General features: G+C 35.4%; 4 protein-coding genes and 3 non-coding genes across 7 annotated transcripts; 3 read left to right on the top strand and 4 right to left on the bottom strand.

Moving 5' to 3' along the window:
* Positions 1 to 6,522: 6,522 nt before the first annotated feature.
* Positions 6,523 to 7,193, bottom strand: LOC116118362. The gene has a single exon (XM_031404351.1). It carries the CDS (start codon positions 7,108 to 7,110, stop codon positions 6,664 to 6,666), a length of 447 nt encoding a protein of 148 aa, XP_031260211.1. The 5' UTR covers positions 7,111 to 7,193; the 3' UTR covers positions 6,523 to 6,663.
* Positions 7,194 to 9,602: 2,409 nt separating this feature from the next.
* LOC116118319 lies at positions 9,603 to 11,773 on the top strand. The gene is made up of 2 exons (XM_031404309.1): positions 9,603 to 11,434; positions 11,525 to 11,773. Exons 1-2 carry the CDS (start codon positions 9,671 to 9,673, stop codon positions 11,771 to 11,773), a joined length of 2,013 nt encoding a protein of 670 aa, XP_031260169.1. The 5' UTR covers positions 9,603 to 9,670.
* A 1,386-nt stretch (positions 11,774 to 13,159) lies between these two features.
* On the bottom strand, positions 13,160 to 13,235 carry LOC116118376. The gene has a single exon (XR_004126141.1). It is a non-coding gene; the product is annotated as a small nucleolar RNA R21 (small nucleolar RNA).
* Positions 13,236 to 14,288: 1,053 nt separating this feature from the next.
* Positions 14,289 to 14,369, bottom strand: LOC116118377. Its single transcript, XR_004126142.1, has one exon. It is a non-coding gene; the product is annotated as a small nucleolar RNA R21 (small nucleolar RNA).
* A 158-nt stretch (positions 14,370 to 14,527) lies between these two features.
* On the bottom strand, positions 14,528 to 14,603 carry LOC116118381. Its single transcript, XR_004126146.1, has one exon. It is a non-coding gene; the product is annotated as a small nucleolar RNA R21 (small nucleolar RNA).
* A 765-nt stretch (positions 14,604 to 15,368) lies between these two features.
* LOC116118359 lies at positions 15,369 to 17,625 on the top strand. Its single transcript, XM_031404347.1, has 2 exons — positions 15,369 to 15,706; positions 17,208 to 17,625. The coding sequence occupies exons 1-2, from the start codon at positions 15,544 to 15,546 to the stop codon at positions 17,489 to 17,491; spliced, it is 447 nt and encodes a 148-aa protein (XP_031260207.1). The 5' UTR covers positions 15,369 to 15,543; the 3' UTR covers positions 17,492 to 17,625.
* A 1,421-nt stretch (positions 17,626 to 19,046) lies between these two features.
* LOC116118284 (probable folate-biopterin transporter 4) lies at positions 19,047 to 22,933 on the top strand. The gene is made up of 7 exons (XM_031404251.1): positions 19,047 to 19,326; positions 20,340 to 20,467; positions 20,917 to 21,138; positions 21,336 to 21,797; positions 21,963 to 22,160; positions 22,239 to 22,376; positions 22,456 to 22,933. Exons 1-7 carry the CDS (start codon positions 19,246 to 19,248, stop codon positions 22,715 to 22,717), a joined length of 1,491 nt encoding a protein of 496 aa, XP_031260111.1. The 5' UTR covers positions 19,047 to 19,245; the 3' UTR covers positions 22,718 to 22,933.
* Positions 22,934 to 22,943: the final 10 nt, after the last annotated feature.

Raw genomic sequence — 22,943 nt, 5'->3', positions numbered from 1 at the left:
GGGGATTCTAGGAAAATCTGACATCTATAGAAGAGCTTGATCTCTCATCAAATGGATTTGAAGGTGGAATCCCAAACAATGGGACGATTTGCAACTTAAGGTTAATCGCTCTCTTATATGTCAATTGAAGCCAACCATAATCTGTCCTTGATATTTTTTTAAATGTGTTTCGAAGTACTAGAGATTTTGGATTTAACTGAAAGTCAAGTTTTTGGTCAATTTACTGATAGACTTTGACAATTTAAAAAGTTAGATACTCATCTGTTTAACAATTCTATTTCAGTTCTATTCCATCCTCTTTAGGAGAACTATCGTCGTTAAAATATCTTCATATTGGGTTTATAAATTGAATGGAACTGTTTCTGAGATGCATTTTTCCAATCTGACAAGATTATAAGAATTTTATGCATATGAAAATTCATTAAATTCCAAGTCAGTCCTTTTGGGTTCCTCCTTTTAAACTTGAAGTTCTAGGATTGAGATCTTGTCATTTAGGGCCTCAATTTCCACCGTTCACAAAGCATTTACAATATCTTGACATATCCAATTCAGGAATTAAAGATGTTGTTCCAACATGTTTATTCAAATTCCTTTCAATTTTGTAAATCTCTCTCACAACCCACTCTATGGGCAAATTCCAAATTTAAAAGAGTCCACTCAACTTGAGGTGCTTGACTTGAATTCAATCATTTATCAGGTTCATTGCCTCTTTTACCCTTCAACTTGTATCGACTTGATTTTCCAACAACATTTTGTAAAGATCAATTTTCCATTTGTTGTATCATAAGATGAATGGTCAGAGCGCAAGAGCATTCTCATCCTTAATAACAACTTTTGTCAGAAGTTATACCTGATTGTTGGATGAATTTGAAAGCCTTAAAAGTCTTGAATTTAGTGTCACATAGATTCACGGGTAAGCTTCCAGCTTCTATTGGGACTTAGGTTCTCTTAAAAGGTTAAACCTTAGCAAAAACCACTTTTCTGGAACAATTCCTGTGTCACTCAAAAATTGTTCACAGATGGTGTCGTTGATTTGGGTGAAAATGAGTTTGTTGGAAATCTCAAGTGTGGGTTGGAGGAGATTTTCAAGAATGAAGATTCTCAACCTTAGATCAATAAGTTTTCTGGCCATTTACCAAAAAAACTTTGTAATTCCGTTCTCTACAAATCTTAGACCTAGCAGATAAAACTTCTTGGAACATACCAGGAGCATCAAAACTTCAGTGCCATGAAGACAAAGAGTCCTCCTGGGAAAACGATATGAATTATGAACCTGATGAGGTTATTTATCAACATTTTGGAGAGTGAACTACTGTGAAGAAAGGTGCATTGTTGAATACAGCACAATTCTAAGTTCGTGAGAGGAATAGACCTTTAAAAAATAACTTCGGACAGATCCTATGGAAGTGACAAATCTTTCATAATTGCAGTATTAAACCTATCACACAATGGTTTTACTGGAAGAATTCCGGAAAACATTGGCGCTATGAGATCTCTAGAGTCTATCGATTTCTCCAGAAATCAACTTTCAGGTGAAATCCCACAAAGACATTCAAGTTTGACGTTTTTGAGTGATTTGAACTTGTTAACAACAACTTAACCGGAAGAATTCCTTCAAGCACTCAATTAGTGGCTTTGATGCATCCTGTTTTACAGGAAACCTTTGTGGACCTCCACTTCTAATAATGTACTGTGCCTACTCCAACAATCAATAATCAGAAAAAGGAGAGAAAGATGGTAATGAAGATGAAGGAACTGGTTTTTTGTGAGCATTGCACGGATTTATCTGTGGGATTCTGGAGTTTTATAGGTTCTCTACTTGTCAGCCGAAGATGGAGATACTTGTATTGCCAATTCTTGAATAGTCTCCAAGACAAACTGGGCAGTGTTGTAAGAAATGTTACTAGAGTTTTTGCAAAGATATTGGGAGGAACAAATGCAAAGAACTTTATCAAAAGGTTTAAAATGACACCAAGGAGGTTTGATGGAATGAATAAAATTGATGGTACCTCTACTCATTCTAGTTCCATGCTGAAGAGTTTGAGGGAAGGGAGTGATTCCTTGGTTCCTCCGGGTTTTCCTTCCAAAATCTATTGTGGCTGAAGCAAAAGATTCAGCAGAAGAGTGTGATATGACTATTGCAGATTTTATGAAATCTAGCATAAAGCATGATGATGGGAATAATAGACAGGTTCCAGATGTTAAACATACGTCAAGTCAATCTCAAAAAATATCCTCTTTAGCCATAGGTGATGAGGCTGTTTACACAATTGATCCACAGACAAAATTGGCAGAAAACATGATGCAGGATGAACTTGAGATTGTGGAAGTTGTACCAGAGGCACTTAGTGAACTTGCAACTGATAGTAAAGCAAGTGATCAAGATCATGATAAGGTGAGGATGCAGGATGGTGAAAGAGATGGCTGTAAAAATGCAATGGAGATACTGGAATTGCAATTTGAAGAACGGGTTGGTAAGCTTGAGAGGACCTTGGCACAGTTGAAAGCTGCAAGATTTGCTCTTAAATGACCTGTTTTTATCCATTGACATCGGAATGAATTCGAAGATTAACATGATATGTTATAGTCTAGCATTTAGCTACATCTATCAGGTTCACTGTGTATCACTTTTGTTATCGATTCACGGTGATCTTAGTGTAAACAACATTGTACTTGAGCCCTTTGCATCACAGAAATCTGATAAGCTTCTCCTTTTTATTATTCTGACATTCCAATCATGGTAAAGTGAAGATGGTTTAATTTCTGAATGCGAGAAACTGATGTTATGTTATGTTTGTAGTTACATATAGTGAAGCTTGTCTTTCTTTATTCCATGTAGCACTGATGTTCACAATGTTCAATGGATATACTATACGGATAAAAGTTCTTGACGCTTATACATGCCTTCTCTTCTTCCTTGAAATCTTGATGCAGGTCTATCATAATTTTACTCTTAAATCCACTGTTAGGGTCAGTGGATGAGCTGGGGTAATTTTATGCTACAGGGATCATTGGGTTCTAATGATGACAATAAAAGAGATTTATATATAGCAGCCTACTGACAACACCATGATGCTCATTTTGATTCACAGACTGTTATTGATTACTAAAGTTGTGTTGAAAATTGCAACATATATTATACTGTATGTGGTCTGGCATTGTTTGTGACAACTTGGCAGGCCATGTCCTAGAGCTCAGCCTTACACCTCCTCGTTTGAAAGATGATACATTTTATCCTTACAATGAAGCTGATTGGAGGATAGAGTTGGGTGGTAAGATAAATCCTTCTTTACTTGATTTAAAGCATTTGCGCTCCTTGGACTTGAGCGATAATGATTTTCATGGAATTCAGGCTCCTTTATTTCTTAGTTATATGCAGAATTTAAGATACCTTTATCTCTCTTATGCTCCTTTTGGGGGGGCAAATCCACACCAACTTGGAAACTTCTCTAATTTCCCATATCTTGACCTTGATGGCATATTCTTAGAAGCTATCTTGTGTTTCTTTGCTGAAATTATTTAGTAGTAGTATACTAACATAAGTTAGCAATAAAAAATTTACCAATAGCAGTCTAGGTTTAGAAAAAATCATAAATAGCAGTCTACTGATAAAAGTCTCATTCTCATTTCCCTTCTATGCAGTTTCTATTTGCAGGTGTTTGCCAATCAGAAGTTGCCATGAGTGTCATCAAGTTTCTTTTGTTTGAGTTGCTAGCCATAGCAACAATCAAAATTAGCTTCTGAAATGGAAGCTCTTATGTAGGTTACATCAAAAGCGAAAGATGAGCACTTTTAAGGTTGAAGTAAGATCTCATAGATCCTTCCAGTCAGCTTGCCTCTTGGATTGGTGATGGAGATTGTCGCACATGGGCAGATGTTGTATGCAGGAGGTCTACTGGCCATGTCCTTGAGCTCCACCCATGAAAACCTTTTGCCTATCACAAACCATCATATGCTGACTTTTGAATCTTATGCGAGGTCAAAGCTTGGTGATAAGATAAATTCCTCCTTGCTTGATTTTAAACTTTTGATCTACTTGGTCATAAGTGGTAACAATTTTGAACGAAGTCAAATTCCCAGATTTCTTTGTTCTATGAAAAATCTATGATACCTGAATCTCTCCAATGCTGGATTTGGAGGAATGATTCCACACCATCTTGGAAATCTCTCTAATCTGCAATATCTTGACCTCAGTCAAAATGTTATGCTGAGTATTAGTTGGTTATCTGGTCTTTATTTGCTGAAGCACCTTGATCCGAGTGACGTGGACCTTAGGAAAGTCTCTGACTGGCTCTTGGTGATGAACACACTTCCTTCTTTATGAACTTCCTCGCTTTCCTCCGCTGTCCTTTGCTAATTTTTCATCCCTTACTAGTCTTGGGCTAAGTGATAATTATTTTTGAGGTCCAATTCCAGACGGACTTCAAAATTTGACATCTCTGCGGCATCTTGATTAATCATTCAATCAGTTTGGTTCTACAATACCAAAGTGGTTGTATAAATTTAGTCATCTCGACGACCTTTCTCTTAAGGTCAATAATTTCCTTGGTACAATTTCCAGTGTTCTAGGGAACTTAGTTTCTCTCAAAACACTTGATCTGTCAAATAATAATGTTGAAGGGAGAATTCAGAAATCTTTGGGAAGATTTTCCAAATTGAGATCATTTTCTATCTCAAGTATCAAACTGAACCAAGAGATTTCCCAAGTCCTGGATATTCTCTCAGAATGTGTTTCACACAGATTAGAGTTTCTGGATTTGAGTGAGAACCAGCTTTTTGGTCCGTCAACAGATCAACTTGGACAAGTTAAGAATTTCATGTTATAACTATGTTTCTGGTCCTATCCTATCTTTAGGAGAACTTTCATTGTTGCAATATTTAGATCTGTCATATAACAAACTGAATGCAAATTTTCTGTGTCCATTTTGCTGATCTCAAAAGATTGTCTGTTTTTTATGTGTTTGGAAATCCAGTTAGATTGAGAGCCGATCCTCAGGGGATCCCTCCTTTTAAACTCCAACTATTAGGACTAAGATCTTGTCATGTAGGACCTCAATTCCCATTGTGGCTCCATTCACAGAAGGATTTAGTTTCTATGGATATATCAGACTTAGGAATTTCAGATACTCTTTCAATTTATTTATTTGAATTTCCTTTCCAATATATCTATATAATCTATATTAGAACAAACTCTTAAGGGAAAATTCCGAATTTAACCGAGTTGACTCAACTTAATTTACTAGATTTGAGCTCATAACAATTTGTCAGCTTCATTGCCTCTTATACCTTCCACCCAATCTTTCCAGTAATGCTTCCCATTTCTTGTGTTATGGAATGAATGAGTAAAAGAACCTGATTGAAAAGTTAGCTCTTAGAAAAAACTTTTTAGATGGAAAATTACCAGATTGCCGGATGAATTCGAAACACTTGACAAGCTTGAATTCAGATAACAATAAATTTTCTGGTAACCTTCCAACCTCCACTGGAACTTTATGTTCACTTAGATCACTATACTTTCTTGAAAACAACATCCCTGGACTGATACCAGTGTCTCTTAAAAGTTGTACAGAGATACTAGAAGTTGATGTTAGTGAAAATGAGTTGCTGAAAACATTCCAGCTTGGGTTGGAGAAAGTTTTTTAAGACTGTTGATTCTCAACCTTCCTTCAAATAAGTTCGATGGTGTTTTACCAGCAGAAATTTGTCGTTCTGGAACAATTCCAAGATGTATCAATAACTTCAGTGCCATGACAACCAAGGGCTGCTTTGTAAGATTTTGTTATTGAATATGGATATGATCATGCTTATATTCCGATTGATGGTTTTCTGTTGAATGCACAACTGTATATATTACCAGTGTTAGATTGGTAAGAAGTATTGACCTCTCCAAAAATAAATTCACAGGAGAAATTCCTAGAGAAATGACAAAACTTGGAGCATTGAAGTTGTTGAATTCGTCACACAATCTTTTCATTGGAAGAATTCCTTGAGTATTGGTGTTCTGACTTCTGAGACTATTAAGATTCCCTTGATTTATCTTGGAATCAGCTTTCAAGTAACATCCCACAAGGCATGACAAACTTGTTGTCTTTGAGTCACTTGAACTTATTAATACCTCTGAGCATTCAATTACAAGGCTTCGATTCATCCTGTTTCAGTGGCAATGAACTTTGTGGACCTCCACTGCCCAAAAGTTTTACTGTGACTTCTGATACTGGAGCCAATGAACATGAAGTGGGCTGGCTGTACATGACCATGGCTATAGTATTTATGATGAGTTTCTGCCTTCTAGGTTGTAATTGGTCCTTAAACATTAATCAGAAGATTTAGATTTGTGCATTATCATTTTCTTAGGCAGATTTTGAAACGAATATGAGTGCTGTAGCAAAAAATTGCTGGTTATTTAATGTTTGAATCAATATCCTTTTATGTACTTCAAGTCATTGATCAATGATCATATGGAGGATTTCATTAAAAAAAAAATAAATAAATAAATCTGACACTAATCCATTACAATCTTAATTGAAATAAAATTTCAACAAAAAATATAATTATTCAGGATAGAAAATTATTCAAATTTGACAATAGAGATGCAGTACTTTAGGACTTTATGTCCAGTTAGTATTTATAACAATAAACACTGATCCCAAAATCCTAAAATAATTAATGCAACTTCTCAAAATAATTCCCATATATATATTCAGGCGAGTACCCAGTCTCCATGTCAAAAAGCATTATATGCCCGTGCCACTCCCAGACCCGATAATCCGAACCCGTTTCCTCATGAAATCCGACACAGATGTGGCGTTCCCCTATCGTAACAGCTTGGCCCGAGTTGGGCTTAAGCGATTCGATCTTGCCGGACAGGATGATCTTGATTATCTCTTCTTCGAGCTTCGATTCTTCTTTGGAGAGTTGGGTTTTGTTTGAGTCGCCAACGGATGAAGAATCTGAGAGATTGGCTGCGTCAGAGAGTAGGTCTTCGAGGGACTGTTGAGAGCGGAAAGGATCGGAAACGTTGCCGTTTGGTGGCCTGATTTGAAGGAGACCCATCAAGGTCTGAAGCAGGAGATCTTCCAAATTGCTGGTGCTGTTCGTGGATGAGGTCATGGTTTTTTTAATTTTTGGGGGAGATATTTTTGGATTAGGGTTTTGGTACGTTGGAGATTGAGTTGAGGGGGAGAAAGAAAGAGGGTTTATATATAGTTTTGGGATATTTTTGGAATTAAGAGGAGCCACGTAGACATTAATTTATTTTATTTAAAATCAAAAACAATTCTAGGTAGAAGTGTACTAGGAAAACTCTTTTCCTAACGCAATACTAATTTGAATTGAATTTGACTCTAAAATCTCAACACCTTGACTTGATCTTGGTTCTATGCAGAATTTAAGATCTCTCAATCTCTCTCTGTGAATGAGTTTCAGGGGATGATTCCTCACGAACTGGGAAATCTCTCTGATTTGTAATAACTTAGCCTCCATGGCAGGATAGATCCTCTGATTATTGTCTGCAGGTGATAAACACACTCCCTTCCTTACCTGTGTTAAACTTGATAGATTGTGGATTCTATCACTTCCCTCAACAAACCCACTGTAAATTTTTCCTCTCTTGAAATCCTTGATCTGAGTTTTAGTCATTTTGAAGGTCCAATCCCAAATGCACTTCAAAACTTAACGTTCCTTAAACATCTTCAATTATCTTATAATGGTTTCAATTCTTTAACTCAGACATCTCGAGGAGCTTTTTCTTGCAGAAAATAGCTTTGGAGGCACGATAGGCTCTCTAGGGAATCTGACTTTTGTAAAAAAAAAAAAAAAAACCTTGATCTCTCATCAAATGGATTTGAAGGTGGAATCCCAAAATCAATGGGAAGACTTTGCAACTGAAGGTCAATCTCTATCTCAAGTGTCAAATTGAACCAATCAATATCTGATACCCTTGATGTTTTCTCTTGATGTGTTTCAGATGTACTAGAATTTTTTGGATTTCAGTGTCGAATTGAACCAATCAATATCTTAGATCTTGCTTACAACAAAGTTTCTGGAACAATTCCAAGGTGTATCAGTAATTTCCGTGCCATGACAACCAAGAGTTACTATGAAGATTTTGTTACTGAATACATAGATATGATCATGCTTTTCTTTCAACTGATGGTTTTCTTCTGGATGCATTCCTTGTAATGAAAAGAAAAGCAGTTGTATATACTACCAGTGCCAGATTGATTAGACTTATAGACTTTTCCAAACATAAATTCACAAGAGAAATTCCAGCAGAAGTAAGAAAAACTTGGAGCATTCTGGTCACAATCTTTTCACCAGAAGAATTCCTGAGAGTATAGATGTTATAAGACTATAAGAGGCCCTTGATTTATCCGGAAATCAGCTTTCTCGTAACATCCCACAAAGTATGTCAAATTTGACGTAGTCACTTGAACTTATCGAATAACAACTTGATCAGGAAAATTCCTTCAAACAGTCAATTACAACGCTTCGATGCATCCTATTTCAGCGACAATGAACTTTGTGGACCTCCGGTGCTAAAAAATTGCACTGTGACTAATGATAGTGGAGCCAATGAACATAAACTGAGCTGTTTCTACATAAGCATAGCACTTGTATTTGTGATGAGTTTCTGGGGTACCATAAGTGCTGAACTTGTCATTAGAAGATTTGCATTTTAGACAGCTTTTTGAAACTGATACGTTAGCGTTATAAGAAAACATTTCTGGTTATTTCATTTCAAAATCAATGCCGTTGATCAGGTTCTTTTGGTAGATTACATATTGGCTACTAAAAGGATTAATTCTCTGTAATGAACAGAGTTTGAAACAGGGGACCCTAAAACAGAGTGATTTTGTTATTCTGCTTTATATATCTAGTTATAATGCTATCAAACAATAAGGATTTTGAAACATGAAAAGGATAAAAATTAATTCCAAATCATTAAATAGAAATATTAAAATGGACAAGGATAATAAAGGTTCTATCTTTTATCATAGTGTATTATTATTAATTCCATTAATAATTATTATTATTCTAGACTGAAAAATGTTCATAGTTTATTTCAAAATTGACATTAGAAGTTCAAGTATTTTATGATGTTAATTTTTTTTTTTTTTTTGATAACACAAGTATTCGGACCAGTTTGCGCGCACTTTAACTAATCTTTAGGATCCATTAAACTTTAAAAACTAGAAAACTCCTTGACCATTAAGCCAACCCGTTATTATGTTAAAATTATTTTCTTCTGTATTTATTATTAGATTTCAACTAATAAATAAAAAATTAATGAAATGTGATGACAATGTAGAAGAAAGGCTTTAATACAAGCTTCCTAAAATAGCATTAGAAAGCTTTGAAAAGCTGACACATAATGGCTTCCCTTTCCATTTCCATGCTATTTTGGAAAACAATTTGACCATCCAATTCCCATGATCAAGCCACACGCCACTTCCAGACTTTCATTACTTTCCTCTTCTTTTTCTTTTGAAGCAAAAGATGAAGAACCCTATAGTGTCACAGACCACATTTTTCTGATCTCTCCCGTAAAGACCCTTCATTTTTTTTTATCTTCAAGACTGTCCCTTGACTTACTCTTCCTTGCTCACGAAGAAACCCAGAAACCCATTTCAAGAGTCGGTCTTTTAAGCTTCATTTGTGAGCTTCAACAATGGAGGAAGTAGTACAAGTTGGTGTTGAAGTGAGACAAGCGTTGATGGCCCCACCAACAAGTGATGGGATTCCTACTATGAAGCTAGCCCATTTTCTTAAACCTACCATAAAATCTTCTAAAGGTCCAGTTTTTGAGCTACCTTCACACTTTCTTCACCATTTACCATCCACTTTTGAGCCAAAAAAGTGGCCTTTGAAAGTGGCATATCATGGATGGAGGCACCCACAAACTAATTGGAGAAGATGGGTGGAAAAGATGGCTTCTTTACATGAAAGTACATGGGAGAAGGTTGGTATACGAGAAGCCATTTTGAACTCTGTCTATCAAATTAAGAAAAATGATGACTTGGTTCTTGGTCTTGCTGAGAGATGGTGTCCGGAGACTAAAAGTTTCATTTTGTCTTGGGGTGAAGTTACAATTACTCTAGAAGATATGATGATAGCAGGGTACTCTGTATTGGGGTCCCCTATTTTTTGCCCTGTTGAAGCAGATGAGTTGAAGGAGTTGGAAGAGAAATTGAATGAAGCACAAAGGGAACTCCGTATGAGTAAAGCCAGGAAGGCAGACCATCGACCATGGATGAGGAAATTCATGGATAGTGGAAGCGAAATTGAACACGAAGCTTTTCTTGCCCTGTGGTTGTCAAGGTTTGTTCTTAGCCTCAGTAATGTAATTGTCAAATCTGTATTTCCTATTGCGATACGTTTAGCTAGAGGGACTAGAATTGCACTTGCACCTGCTGTTCTTGCCAGCATTTACAAAGATCTGACTTCATTGAAAGAAAAGATTGTTGCTTTAACTAAGTTTGATAATTGGGGAAATGAAGATAATAAATTAGCTGTTACTGTACGTTCACCATTTCAGTTGGTCCAAATTTGGGCTTGGGAAAGGTTTTTACACTTGAGGCCAGAGCCTAATTTGATCAAAACGGGTGAACCGAGACTTGCTCTTTGGCATGAGAAACTCACTGTCGTTGAGAATGTGAGGAAAGTTATAGATTCATCGAAAGATGATTTCGATTGGCGTCCCTATGTAAAACCTGTTAAAAATTGGAATGTTCCCAAGTTTTATGGAGAAAAAGAAATGTGGGTTTCAGTTGGTCCTAATTTGTCTGAAGAACTACAGTCATTTGCTTATTGCTTGAGGGTTTCTGAGCTAGTTGGCTTTGAATGTATAGAGCAATACCTTCCACATCGTGTTGCCATGCAATTCGGAATGGACCAAGATCTTCCACCTTGTGTTCCTCGAATCAATGAGACTCCTTCTATTGCTTGGAATTATTATAGTAAGCCAATTTGTTACACTTTGTATATTCCATGCCGGCTGAATGAGGGAGATGTAACAAGCCAATACTCAGAGTGGTGGAAACAATCGATCTCATGTCTGCAAGGTGCTAGTGAGTGTACCTTCACTGGTACCAAAAAAGTCCTGGAGATGGCAAAAGGAAAGAAGGAAGCTGATACTTCATCAAGCTTTAAGACAAAGCCAAAGATATTAGGAGGAACAAATGCAGAGAACCTTATCAAAAGGTTCAAAATAACACCAAGGAGGTTTGATGGAATGAATAAAATTGATGCTGCCTCTACTTATTCTAGTTCCATGTTGAAGAGTTTGAGGGAAGGCAATGATTCCTTGGTTCCTCCGGGATTTCCTCCCAAATCTAATGTGGTTGAAACAAAGGATTCGGTAGAGGAATGTGATATGACTGTTGCAGAGTTTTTGAAATCTTGTATAAAGCATGATGATGGGAAGAATAGGCAGGTTCCAGATGTTAAACATATGTAAAGTCAATCTCAAAATATTTCCTCTTCAACCATAGGTGATAAGGTTGTTAAAACAATTGATCTACAGACAGAATTGGCAGAAAAAATGATGCAGAATGAACCTAAGATTGTGGAAGTTGTACCAGAGGCACCTAGTGATCTTGCAACTGATAGTAAAGCAAGTGATCAAGATCATGATGCAGTGAGGATGCAATATGGTGAAAGATATGGCAGTAAAAGGGCAATGGAGATACTGGAATTGCAATTTGAAGAACGGGTTAGTAAGCTTGAGAGGATCTTTGCGCAGATAAAAGCTGAAAGACTTGCTCCTAAATAACCTGTTTTGACCCATTAGCATGACAATGAGTTCAAAGATTAACATGATATGTTATAGTCCAGCATTCAAATACATATGTTTGCAAGAAACATTTTGTGTCAGCATGTTTTGTAAGAAACCCTAATATTTTGTTGCAACGAGTAGATTGATTTTAGATCAAACGTCTCTATCCTTCAAAGTTATTATTTGGGGATTTATTAGATACTCTAATAGTCTAATGTGCAGCAGTTACAGTTCATTATCTGACAATAACAGGACAATACTTTCTCTAATTTTGAATGAGAAGGTTAAAAGTAGAAAAAGAACTGCGATTCAACTCATAGCTACATTTTCTGGACTCTCAAATCGTAACCGCAAAGCACCTGCTGCAGATTTAAATATGAGAATAAAGAAAAATACCATCTTCACTTATACCAAGCAGCAACAAAGATACAATAATTTTCAAATGGGTCAGAACATACAATTTACATTCAAATCAATCCAGGCTCATTCTTGAGCAGTCAACTTGGTAAGCCTTTGGAAACACAAAACTCAATGGCCCCAACAATCAATATCAATACAGATAGAGGTCCAGCAACTGCTTCAGTATAATTGAACCGTATCATAGTGATTGTTACATATCCAAAGGATGACATTCTGCAACAAATTCTCCAGCCTCCGGCACTCCACAGTCCAGCGCATATTTGTTATGCATCAAACTTCTAAATTTGTGTAGGCAATAGATCAAATCCCTTTGCTATGACCATCCAAATAAATATAAACAAAGGTAATTTGTACAAACATGTCTTCACTTGGGAAGATTGTACACATTACAACAGAGCATTCAATTAATTTAATACTTGAAAAAAGAAAACAACATCCCTCGAGAGTCATTGAATCGTCAAAAATCAGTCCACTACTTCTATATTGCTTATCATTCATCACATAGTTGTGGAACCTATGATATGATAGATGTGAAACAAACCTCTCCATAAAAAATTCTTTAGATTAAAGATTTGACATATTCATTTGCTCAAACCTCTTCATAGAATTGCAAAAAAGATATTCAACAAAAGAGTATGAAGAAATGCATGCACACACATCAATTCAATTCAAAGAGCCCTAATTCAAGTACTTGTACTTGGTTGAAAAGTAAAAATAATGAGTGCATCTCTCAGGATCTGTTATTCATCAATTACCAGAGATCAGTCCACTATTTGCAATTTGCAAATTAATCCTCATAGGAATGCAAAATAATATTGTAAGGAGAGACATTGTTTTTAAAAGAAAAGATATCAAGAGAGTTTCAAACAAGCTCAGGATCACAGGTATGAAAAATATGCAGAGATCAATTTTCAGAAGCCCCCAATAAAATTCCAAACTGTGGAATCATTGTAGTAAGAATGCTATACCTCAAAATTTGCTGTTAATCAATGGAAATCAGGCACTACTTTTAACAATCAGATCATTCTTCATAGCAAGACAGAACAAAAACCCTATAGAAAAAAGCAAATTGCAGCAAGGAATAACAAAACAAGTGCCATACAGAAAACTACCGGAAACTTATAAGATATCAGGACACGGAATAAAATTCTCTGTAAATCAGAATGGCAGAGCTTGAAAGACTGAATACACAGTTCAAAATTTTCAAATGAAATTACATTAAAACAATATCATGTTGAAAGTTTTAAACTAAACTAACATCACATGATCTTTTGCTACTTTACAGAAAAAATACACACCTTTCTTATCATCTAAAAACTACATCATGATCTGTGTAACAATGATGTACCGAAACTTGAAAACCAGAACATGAAAAGTGAAATAACAGATCAAATAATAGAAAAAGAAAAGAAAACCGAATTGCAAATGAAAAAGAAAAAGGAGGAAACAGCATCTTATGTTCCCCAGCCATTGTTGATAGTGAGAAAAATGTGAACTTAAAGTTTTTAGAGGCATATAAGAGATAAACTATATAACATAGTGTGATCATTACATATCCAAAGGATGCCGTTATCAACCCTCTGCAAAAAATTCTCCAGCCTCCGGCAGTCCACAGTCCGGCACATCTTTGGTTATGCATCAAACTTCTAAATTTCTTTAGGCAATAGATCACATCCCCTTGGCTATGACCATCCAAATAAATATAACAGGGGTAATTTGTACAAATATGTCCTCACTTGGGAAGATTGTACACATTACAACAGAGCATTGCATTAATTTAATACTTGAAAAAGAAAACATCATCCCTCAGTCAGTGAATAATAAAAAATCAGTCCACTATTTCTAAATTGCTTATCATTCATCACAGAGTTATGGAACCTATGATATGATAGATGTGAAACAAACCTCTCCAGAAAAATAAATAAATAAGATTAAAGAAATGACATATTCATTTGCTTAAACCTCTTCATAGAATTGCAAAAAAAGATACTCAACAAAAGAGTATGAAGAAATGCATGCGCACACGCCAAGTCAATTCAAAGAGCCCTAATTCAAGTACTCTTACTTGGTTGACAAGTACAAATTATGAGTGCATCCCTCAGGATCTGTTATTCATCAATTACCAGAGATCAGTCCACTACTTTCAGTTTGCAAATTAATCCTCATAGGAATGCAAAACAGTATTGTAAGGAGAGAGATTTTTTTTAAAAGAAAAGATATCAAGAGAGTTTCAAACAAGCTCAGGATCACAAGTACGAAAAATATGCAGAGATCAATTTTCAGAAGCCCCCAATAAAATTCCAAACAGTGCAATCATTGTAGTAAGAATGCTATCCCTCAGAATTTGCTGTTCATCAATGGAAATCAGGCACTACTTTTAACGATCTGATCATTCTTCATAGGGATACAGAACAAAAACCCTAAAGAAAAAAAAAAAAAACAAATTGCAGAAAGGAATAACAAAACAAGTGCCACACAGAAAACTACCAGAAACTTCCAAGATATCAACAAGGAATCAAATTATCTGTAAATCAGAATGGCAGAGCTTGAAAGAATGAATACACAGTTCAAAATTTTCAAATGAAATGAAATTAAAACAATATCATGTTGAAAGTCTTAAACTAAACTAACATCACATCATCTTTTGCTACTTTACAGAAGAAAAAAATACACTACTTTTCTTATAATCTCAAAACTGCATCATGATCTGTGCAACAATGATGTACGGCAACTTGAAAGCCAAAACATGAAAAGTGAAAAAACGGATCAAATAATGGAAAAAGAAAAGAAAACCCGAATTGCAAATGAAAAAGAAAAAGGAGGAAACAGCATCTTAAATTCAACAGCCATTGTTGATACTTGATAGTGAGAAAACTGTGAACTTTTAAGTTTTTTAAGGCACATAGAAGATATCTTTTTTCTTCTTCATCTGGTTCCTTTGCCCAGGAAGAGAAGCTAAGAGTCCACAACACATTTCGCCACTTGTAAAGCTAGGCTTAGTTTATCATTATGTGGGAAGGAACTAAACCTGAATTTTCTATTTAGCCCTTGTGATATAACCAAATTATTTATAGGCATCTAGCCATTCTTGAATTAGAGAAAGATAGGGACTTACAGTAATTTTGTAAAATATAAAGGCACTGTCATGTGTAATAAAGTATGATCCAAAATTCCAAATACGCTATGGCCAATAGTGGCAGCATTCTTTGAATAAAACAAAGGAGGGGCTCAGAGGTAAAGTTCATATTTGGCTAATAAATGTCAGGAACTACTGTGTGCGTGATTTGAGTCTGTGGGACATTTGGAGTTGGGAACTTGGGATTACCTCTGTGAGAAGCACGGTAGTCATGGATTCTCAGAAGAGAAAAATGGTGATGGGTCTCTTTGTTTTGGCTCTGACAACAGTGATTGTATCAAATGTTAAAGCTTGGACCGGTGAGATCCATGGAAGAGTTGTCTGTGATGTCTGTGGTGACTCCTCTATCGGACCTGAAGATCACGTTCTTGAAGGTCTGTCCTCTCACTCGTTTTCAGTTCATAAACTCGGAATCTTTGGTTTGATTGTATGTTGTTTGGTTGTGTAATTGTACAGGGTTTTGTCTTTGGTTAGCGATATTTGATGGGTTTGTGATTTTAATTGTGGGTTCTGCTAAAGTTTGTTCCTTTTTTATTAATTGGTTGGTTCCTTTTGATTAATTGGTTTGTTATATTTCGTTTTGAGCTTGCCAAAGAGTGTATGAGTTTAATTTATATATATCATGAATAATTGGGCAACAATTTTATGATTATAAGTTCTATAGTTGGTTCTTCTTTTTGCGGGAATCAATTTCTGGTTTCTATGGATTGCTGATATGTTTATGAGCTTGTCTATGAGTGTAAATAAGATGAGTTTGCTGGAAATTGTTATCTGAGAATGATGAATAGTCTTTTACGTTTTATGGACATATTTCTTTTCTCTTACTAGCTTTGTGGGATTTTGTACTATAATGAGTGAGCATTATCTACGCACTTAATCTAGTTTTAAAAGGGTCAGCAAATAGGAGTTATCTTTCCTTTTGAGTCCTTGACGTTTACTGCTGTTGTGAAGACGCGTAACGTAATTCGATTGAAACCGAACAGTTGCTGCTTAAACTGAAGGAAGAAAGAAATGCTGAGCATTTAGTTGCTTGATTTTGGTTACAACTTATTACATTGTTCTATCTAGCTGTGTATTTCTCTCTCGTATCTATTATCACTGAGCAGGAACTTTTGGTTAAATCGGGTTATGTTCCTTTCCTTTATTTGTAAGATTTGGGCACAATCTGATTGTGTTAGTAGTTCCTATGGTAGGGATGTTGTTTTCTCTTGGACATGTCTTCTGGTCAATCAACTCAAACTAAACCAAATCCATCTGTGAAAGAGAACATTCTTTACTTCCAAATGATTCTGTAGGGGCTAAAAATTGACACACTTAAGTACTTCATAGTGCCTTAATTATGTTTCTTTGCTAATTCATTTTTGTTGCTTCAGTATCACTTGAGCGATAATGTACAATTTTAATATGAATGCTTATCGTCTGTATTTTCATGATAAAGTTTGTCACTGGTTAGGGTCATCCAGGGAGGTGGCTTAGATGACATACTAAGGTTTTATTATTTGAAGGCTAGCTTCTGCTTGTTTCAGTCTCTCCTATGTGATTGTATTAGTCATTATTTCATCACTCTTAAACATAGATGTCCTTAATTTCTTCAAACTTAGATGTCATCTGCTATATCAAAATTAATTAATTCTTTGTGTGTGCCTTTTGTAATAGTTGTACAAACTTAGTTTCTTGACTTGAAATTGAACTAATAATTGAAAAAGCTTGATGCGCTCCATTTTATCTTGTTCTGATGATGCTTGCCACATTCATGCCTGCATATATATATATAACAAAAATTCCTTGTGATCATTAGAAACCCTTCTGATTACAATATGACATATCTTTATAGTCAATTAGGTATAAGTGGGTTTTTTTTTAATATGGATGCAGGTGCTGAGGTTGCTGTTCTTTGCATAACAAAATCTGGGGAAGTTCTAAATTATCAAGCATTTACAAATGCTAAGGGGATGTATACAGTGGCCGAGACAATGCCTGAGAGTGACCGCTGGGATGCATGTCTGGCACGGCCTATAAGAAGTTTCCATGAACACTGCACCCATCTAGGAGGAGGTAGTGCTGGAGTCAAGTTCACGTATAATCATCCATCAGGTTATTTTCACACTGTCAAACCTTTTGTTTATCGACATGGCAGTGTACCAACTTACTGCATGTGAGATTTCGAGTCTCAGTGTGTATATTTAGTTTAGAGATTTATATATATAAGAAATCAGAACCAATGATGACAGCACTGTGATATTTATACTTTCCATATACTGATATTAATGTTTGTACATGTTATTGGATGAGATATCACTGATATTACTGTTGACAACCTTATTATGGCCATCATAAACTCGACATTTCAGCAAACAGAGTAATACATGAAATCGAGTTGGCGCAGAAAAAATGTTTAAAGCCATGTTTAACTATAGTTTTGCTCCTCTATAGCCCAGTTTTAGCATCTCATGACCATGGCAGGTTTTTCTTCCCACATTTTTCTCCCATTTTCCTTTCTTCATTAGCATAATGATTATCATTTTACCCGGCAAAAAGCAGATGAGTGCAGCTTCTTCATGTGTTTGGTAAGCAATCTATAATGTATTCTCCTCCCTTCCCTCTCCCGCCCTCTGCAGCTGGGAAAGTAAGGTTCAGGGGTCATTCTATATACCACACAGGATGAGTTAACACCATTTGATAAACAGATAAAATATTTTTCCAACTAATTGTTCATCCTCCTCCAATAATCCAAACATTACCTGCCATCGAAACCATCGCAGACCATAGAATTTTCCATTTTAGTTGCAACTTTCAGTTTATGAAGAAACCATTGAAAGCTGGTAAATTGGTTCATAAAACCAACAAAAAACACTGCAAGAGGGTCTTTTTCAGTCCCATCTCTTTGTCCAAAATCAGTTTGGTAATAACTTCCACTGAAAGTTGGGCCAATCATGTGAACTAAAGTTTTTGATTATCCACTTTCAATAATCTTCTTTTTTTTTGTCTGAATTTTAGTCAATATCAATACTTCTTTTCTTTACACATAAATATATTAAAAATGCTTTAATTTACCAAAAGAAAATATTCTTTCAATTTAATCAAATATTTCGTTACAAAAGTTAAAAGAAATATTATTAATTAGGGGACAATATTTTTTTAAATTAGAAGAAAAGAGACTCAAGTTTCAAAATAACCTAAGAAAAGATAAACAAAACACCGTTAAAAAATGTAAAATATAACATTTGAGAAGGATAAAAATGACATTTCACAAATGTGTCCATCCACGGACCACGTCGGCTAGGCAATGCACCGGCGTCGATGCCTTTGGCCAGTTTACTTTACTTTTAATTTTTTAATTTTAAATATTTTAGTTTTTGACTTTTTATTTTTTAAAGGTTTTATTTTTTTAATTTTCTAAATTGATTGATTTCCTAACTTTTGTGTTTTTTTTATTTAGATTTTTTCATTTTTTTTAATATGTAGTAATCTTATTTAAAAATTATATATATATTTTTATAAATATTAGTACATAGATGTCTTTTACCTTTTTTTTTTTTTTTTTTTTTAACAAATAAATAAAATCCGTAGCTAGAGAAACATTTCTGTGACCAAAGCACTAGATGACTGCCACAGCAGTGGGCCACTCTGATCACATGGCGAGTGTTGATAGGAGCCAAGACGTGTTCAGGGAGCTGAAAACCTCTATAAAACGAGAAAATAACCCATCAACAATACAGTTGGTCAAACAACAAGTTTCAGTCAACCACGGATATCAACGTCTATAAGATCACCAACTGTAACAAAACCGTTTAACTGAAGCAGAACCGTAGCTCTGAAGAATCATGGCCATGTAAGAAAAATATAGAAACCAGAGGGAGGAAATAGCGAAAAGAGAGAGAGTTTGAAAATTGGTGAAACTGCAAGTTGAAAGATGAAAGAATGGCTGAGTCAGATGAAAAAAGCGTTCGGGTTTTCGTTTCTTTGGCTTATTTGTTTGATCTACTTTACTCAGGTTCCAATAAGAAAGTCTCCTTTTATTATTATTATTATTATTATTATCTCTTGTATTTGTTTTTATGTATGGATATTCATGCTATGTTTGTATGCCTACGTGGGATCTCTTTTTGTATTTTTTTTTTTTTTTCAGGAATTTGATCTTCCAGTGTTAAAGTTTCATTTAAAAAAAAAAATTGTTTTGGGTTCTGGGATGTCGAGATGGGTGATTTCTATTGATTTTGGCATTTGGGGTTGTGACGATTTGTTGAGTTTAAGCAATTTTGGGTTGTTTAGGTTATGGATTGATTGATTGATTGATTGATTTGAGACTTTAGTTGGTGTTATTAGAGCGCATTGTTCTAAAAATGTTAGTTTCGATCTCTTTGTTGGTTTTTGTTTAATTTCGGTTTTAGAAAATCAACGAGGATTGAATTTTGGTAGGTATTCAGGAGAAGTTTATCTGCTTCTGAAATTAATGTTTCTGAAGTTTGGGAAGGATATGCCTTCAGCTGGTGTCTAATCCTCCTGTTTTTCCTTTTAAGCAGCATATATATTTTGGAGTGTGATTAGCTTCTGAAGTGGAAGACTATCAATTCGTTTAAAATTATTTGTTTTTGTTGTCCTTAGTCATCACATCATCTACCTTGCCCTGCTCTCGTCTCAACAAGAATTGAGTAGTAATGTGTATTTTTTTCGATCATTAAAATCTTTTGTAGAGTGATTTGAATATATTGAGAGAAGTTAGATCTTGTATGCAATCAATATTGAATTTGAATTTTCGCTGCTTGACATAGAACTAGTTCTGTGCTTAGAAAGCGATTTCTCTCTGTGGTGTTGCAAAAAACAGAAATTGATTCAGAATGTGTGTGTGTGTGTTTTTTTTTTCTTTTTTTATTTTAAAACAGAAAAAAAAAAGGTTTTTGATACTTCTGGCGCCTGTTACTTTTTTTGCTTTTTAAATTTCAATGCATTTATTTTCATATCCATTCAAATTCGACTTATATTTTTTTCATGGTTATGTGAATACAGGGTTTCAGATCATTTGTATGGACAGCAGTTTCCTACCAGTTGAAAGACAAGCTTAAGTTGTCGCCCTCAGTCTCCCAGTTTGTGTTTTCAATAGCATTTTTCCCATGGAGCATAAAACCATTATATGGGTATGAATATTATGGCAATTTGATGTTCTTGGCCTTTGTAATGAATCATTTAGAATTGAAAGTGAAGTTTTTGGATGAAATTGAAGGGTCATATCATATTATAAAATATGTACCCTTCGTTTTTTGTGTGATAGTAAGTATCATTTCATAGATAGAAGCTACTAGATGTTTTTGGGAATAACTAGGATATTTTTAGAGATTCCATGTATAGAGACTATGGAAAGATTTCCTGGCACATCTGAATAGTATTAACAGTTTACACAAGTATTGGTACTAAGTTTGTGTGCTGTATGAACACATGTTCTATAGTACCTGAACGTAGCAGATATTATTGCAGATTATATTCTGATATATGTGCCATTTTGTGGTTCTCAATGAGGCAATTTGTGACAAGAAAGCTTTATTTTTTTTATTAATTCTTTTGAACTCTTTTTCTATTTTGCATGCAGAATTTTGTCCGATTGCATTCCAATCAGAGGAAGGAAAAGGGTTCCATACTTAGTCATTGCAACCGTGTGCTCTTTCGTGCCATGGATAATTCTGGGCCTAAATGAATATGTGAGGAGTTCCCAGTGGCATCTAATAGTCTTCTTGACAGCACAAAACTTGGGCTCAGCCATGGCAGATGTTGTAGTTGATGCAATGATTGCTGAGGCAGTAAAATCTGAGCGGTATGTGCACATTATAAGTTTTTTCATGTTTATGAGTTCACGAGTTTTAAATTATCTATTCACTAGTCCGCAAATAGTCCGGAAACAACATATGGATCAAGAAACATTGAACTCCCCTTTGATAAATTAGTCTTAATTATTCCTATTTTGAAAAGTAAGATATTAAATATCATCACTTACCACTGCTCTTAAATCAGGGCCACATTTGCTGGAGACCTCCAGTCATTATCTTGGTTGGCAATGGCTTTCGGTGGAATATGTGGGAGTTTGTTAGGAGGATATGCATTAACTAGCTTACAGATAGATAGAATTTTTCTTCTTTTCTCTGTGCTGCCAACCATACAGTTATTATCGTGTTGCTTGGTTAAGGAGAATCCTGTAGGTAGTAAAGTCTTGCAAGAGTTTTCTAATACAAGCAGCTCCCATCTGGTGAATGGGAATAATCACATTTTGGATGAGGAGGATTTCTTAGAGAAGAAGTCCAATATCACCATGTCAAGAAGAAAGAAGAGCCAAAAGAACAAGAAGAAGAGATTTGTTATGACAAGGAAACCTCAGAGTCCTGAAAAAGGCAACCACTTAGTCTTACAATGGTTCCACTCTCTGAAAGCAGCCACTTACAGTTTGTATTCTGCGTTTAGACAGCCCATGATTTTGAGGTAATTACTTAACGCTATTGTGCTGCATTATCAGTCTGTCTAGTGGCAGTTGAAGGTCACAAATGATGTTTGCATTTCAAGGGTCCTTGACATTTTCTGTTTGTTGATTTGTATATCATTCTAATTATGGTTACTCTTGATTTTACTTGTTCTTGGGAAGGTCAGGCCTATGGCTTGGTTTTTCATGGCTCATGTAACTATTCCCAACTTGTCAACCGTCATGTTTTACTACCAGACTGAGGTCCTGAATTTGGAAGCATCCTTTTTGGGCACTGCCCGTGTTGTTGGATGGGTAGGCCTTATGCTTGGAACCTTTACTTATAACCGCTACCTAAAAAAGATGAAGCTACGAAGAGTTCTAATGTAAGGAATACATCTTTTTGTTTAAATATCTTTGGCAAATATTTTATAACTTAGTCCTGATCCATAAACATCATGCAGGTGGACTCAGATAGGATTGTCAATCTTGACCTTCCTAGATATTGTTCTAGTCTCTCGAATGAATGTCGCCTATGGGATATCTGATAAGACCATGGTGCTATATGGATCTGCTCTGAGTGATGCAATCAATCAATTCAAGTATGTGCATCTTTTGCTACTTGCATTTCGTTTCTGTTAACGTATTTTTAACTCACTGAGTTTTGCGATGTATCTGCAGGTTCATGCCATTCCTCATCTTATCTGGACAGCTATGTCCACCAGGAATTGAAGGAACTCTCTTTGCTCTTTTTATGTCAATAAACAACTTGGGGTCTACATTGGGCTCATTTGTTGGTGCCGGGTTAGCTTCATTTTTGAACATCTCTTCAGGATCTTTCGACAACCTTCCTTTGGGGATTGCTATTCAACTCCTCTGCACTTTCATTCCAATAGCTTTTCTATTTTTGATACCAAAGGAAGCTACAGGAATATCAACATAATTAGCCATGGTCTAGAATTGCCTAGAACCGAAATCAATAGTCATTTTTAACTTTTTTAACCTTCAGATCGAGAGTCTCAAAGCAATAGCTGATTTTTTGAACCCATAAAATTCAATGTAGAGCTTGGCCTCCTCCAACAATCTTCATGTATACATAAACATTTTATACAACAGTTTTGAGTATCAGTTCATTATGAAATACAGATTCTTTTTGGTCTCTCTTCTTC

The sequence above is a fragment of the Pistacia vera genome, unplaced genomic scaffold, assembly GCF_008641045.1.
Source record: "Pistacia vera cultivar Batoury unplaced genomic scaffold, PisVer_v2 Contig840, whole genome shotgun sequence".
NCBI lineage: Eukaryota > Viridiplantae > Streptophyta > Magnoliopsida > Sapindales > Anacardiaceae > Pistacia > Pistacia vera.
This window is presented reverse-complemented; position numbering and strand designations above follow the sequence as displayed.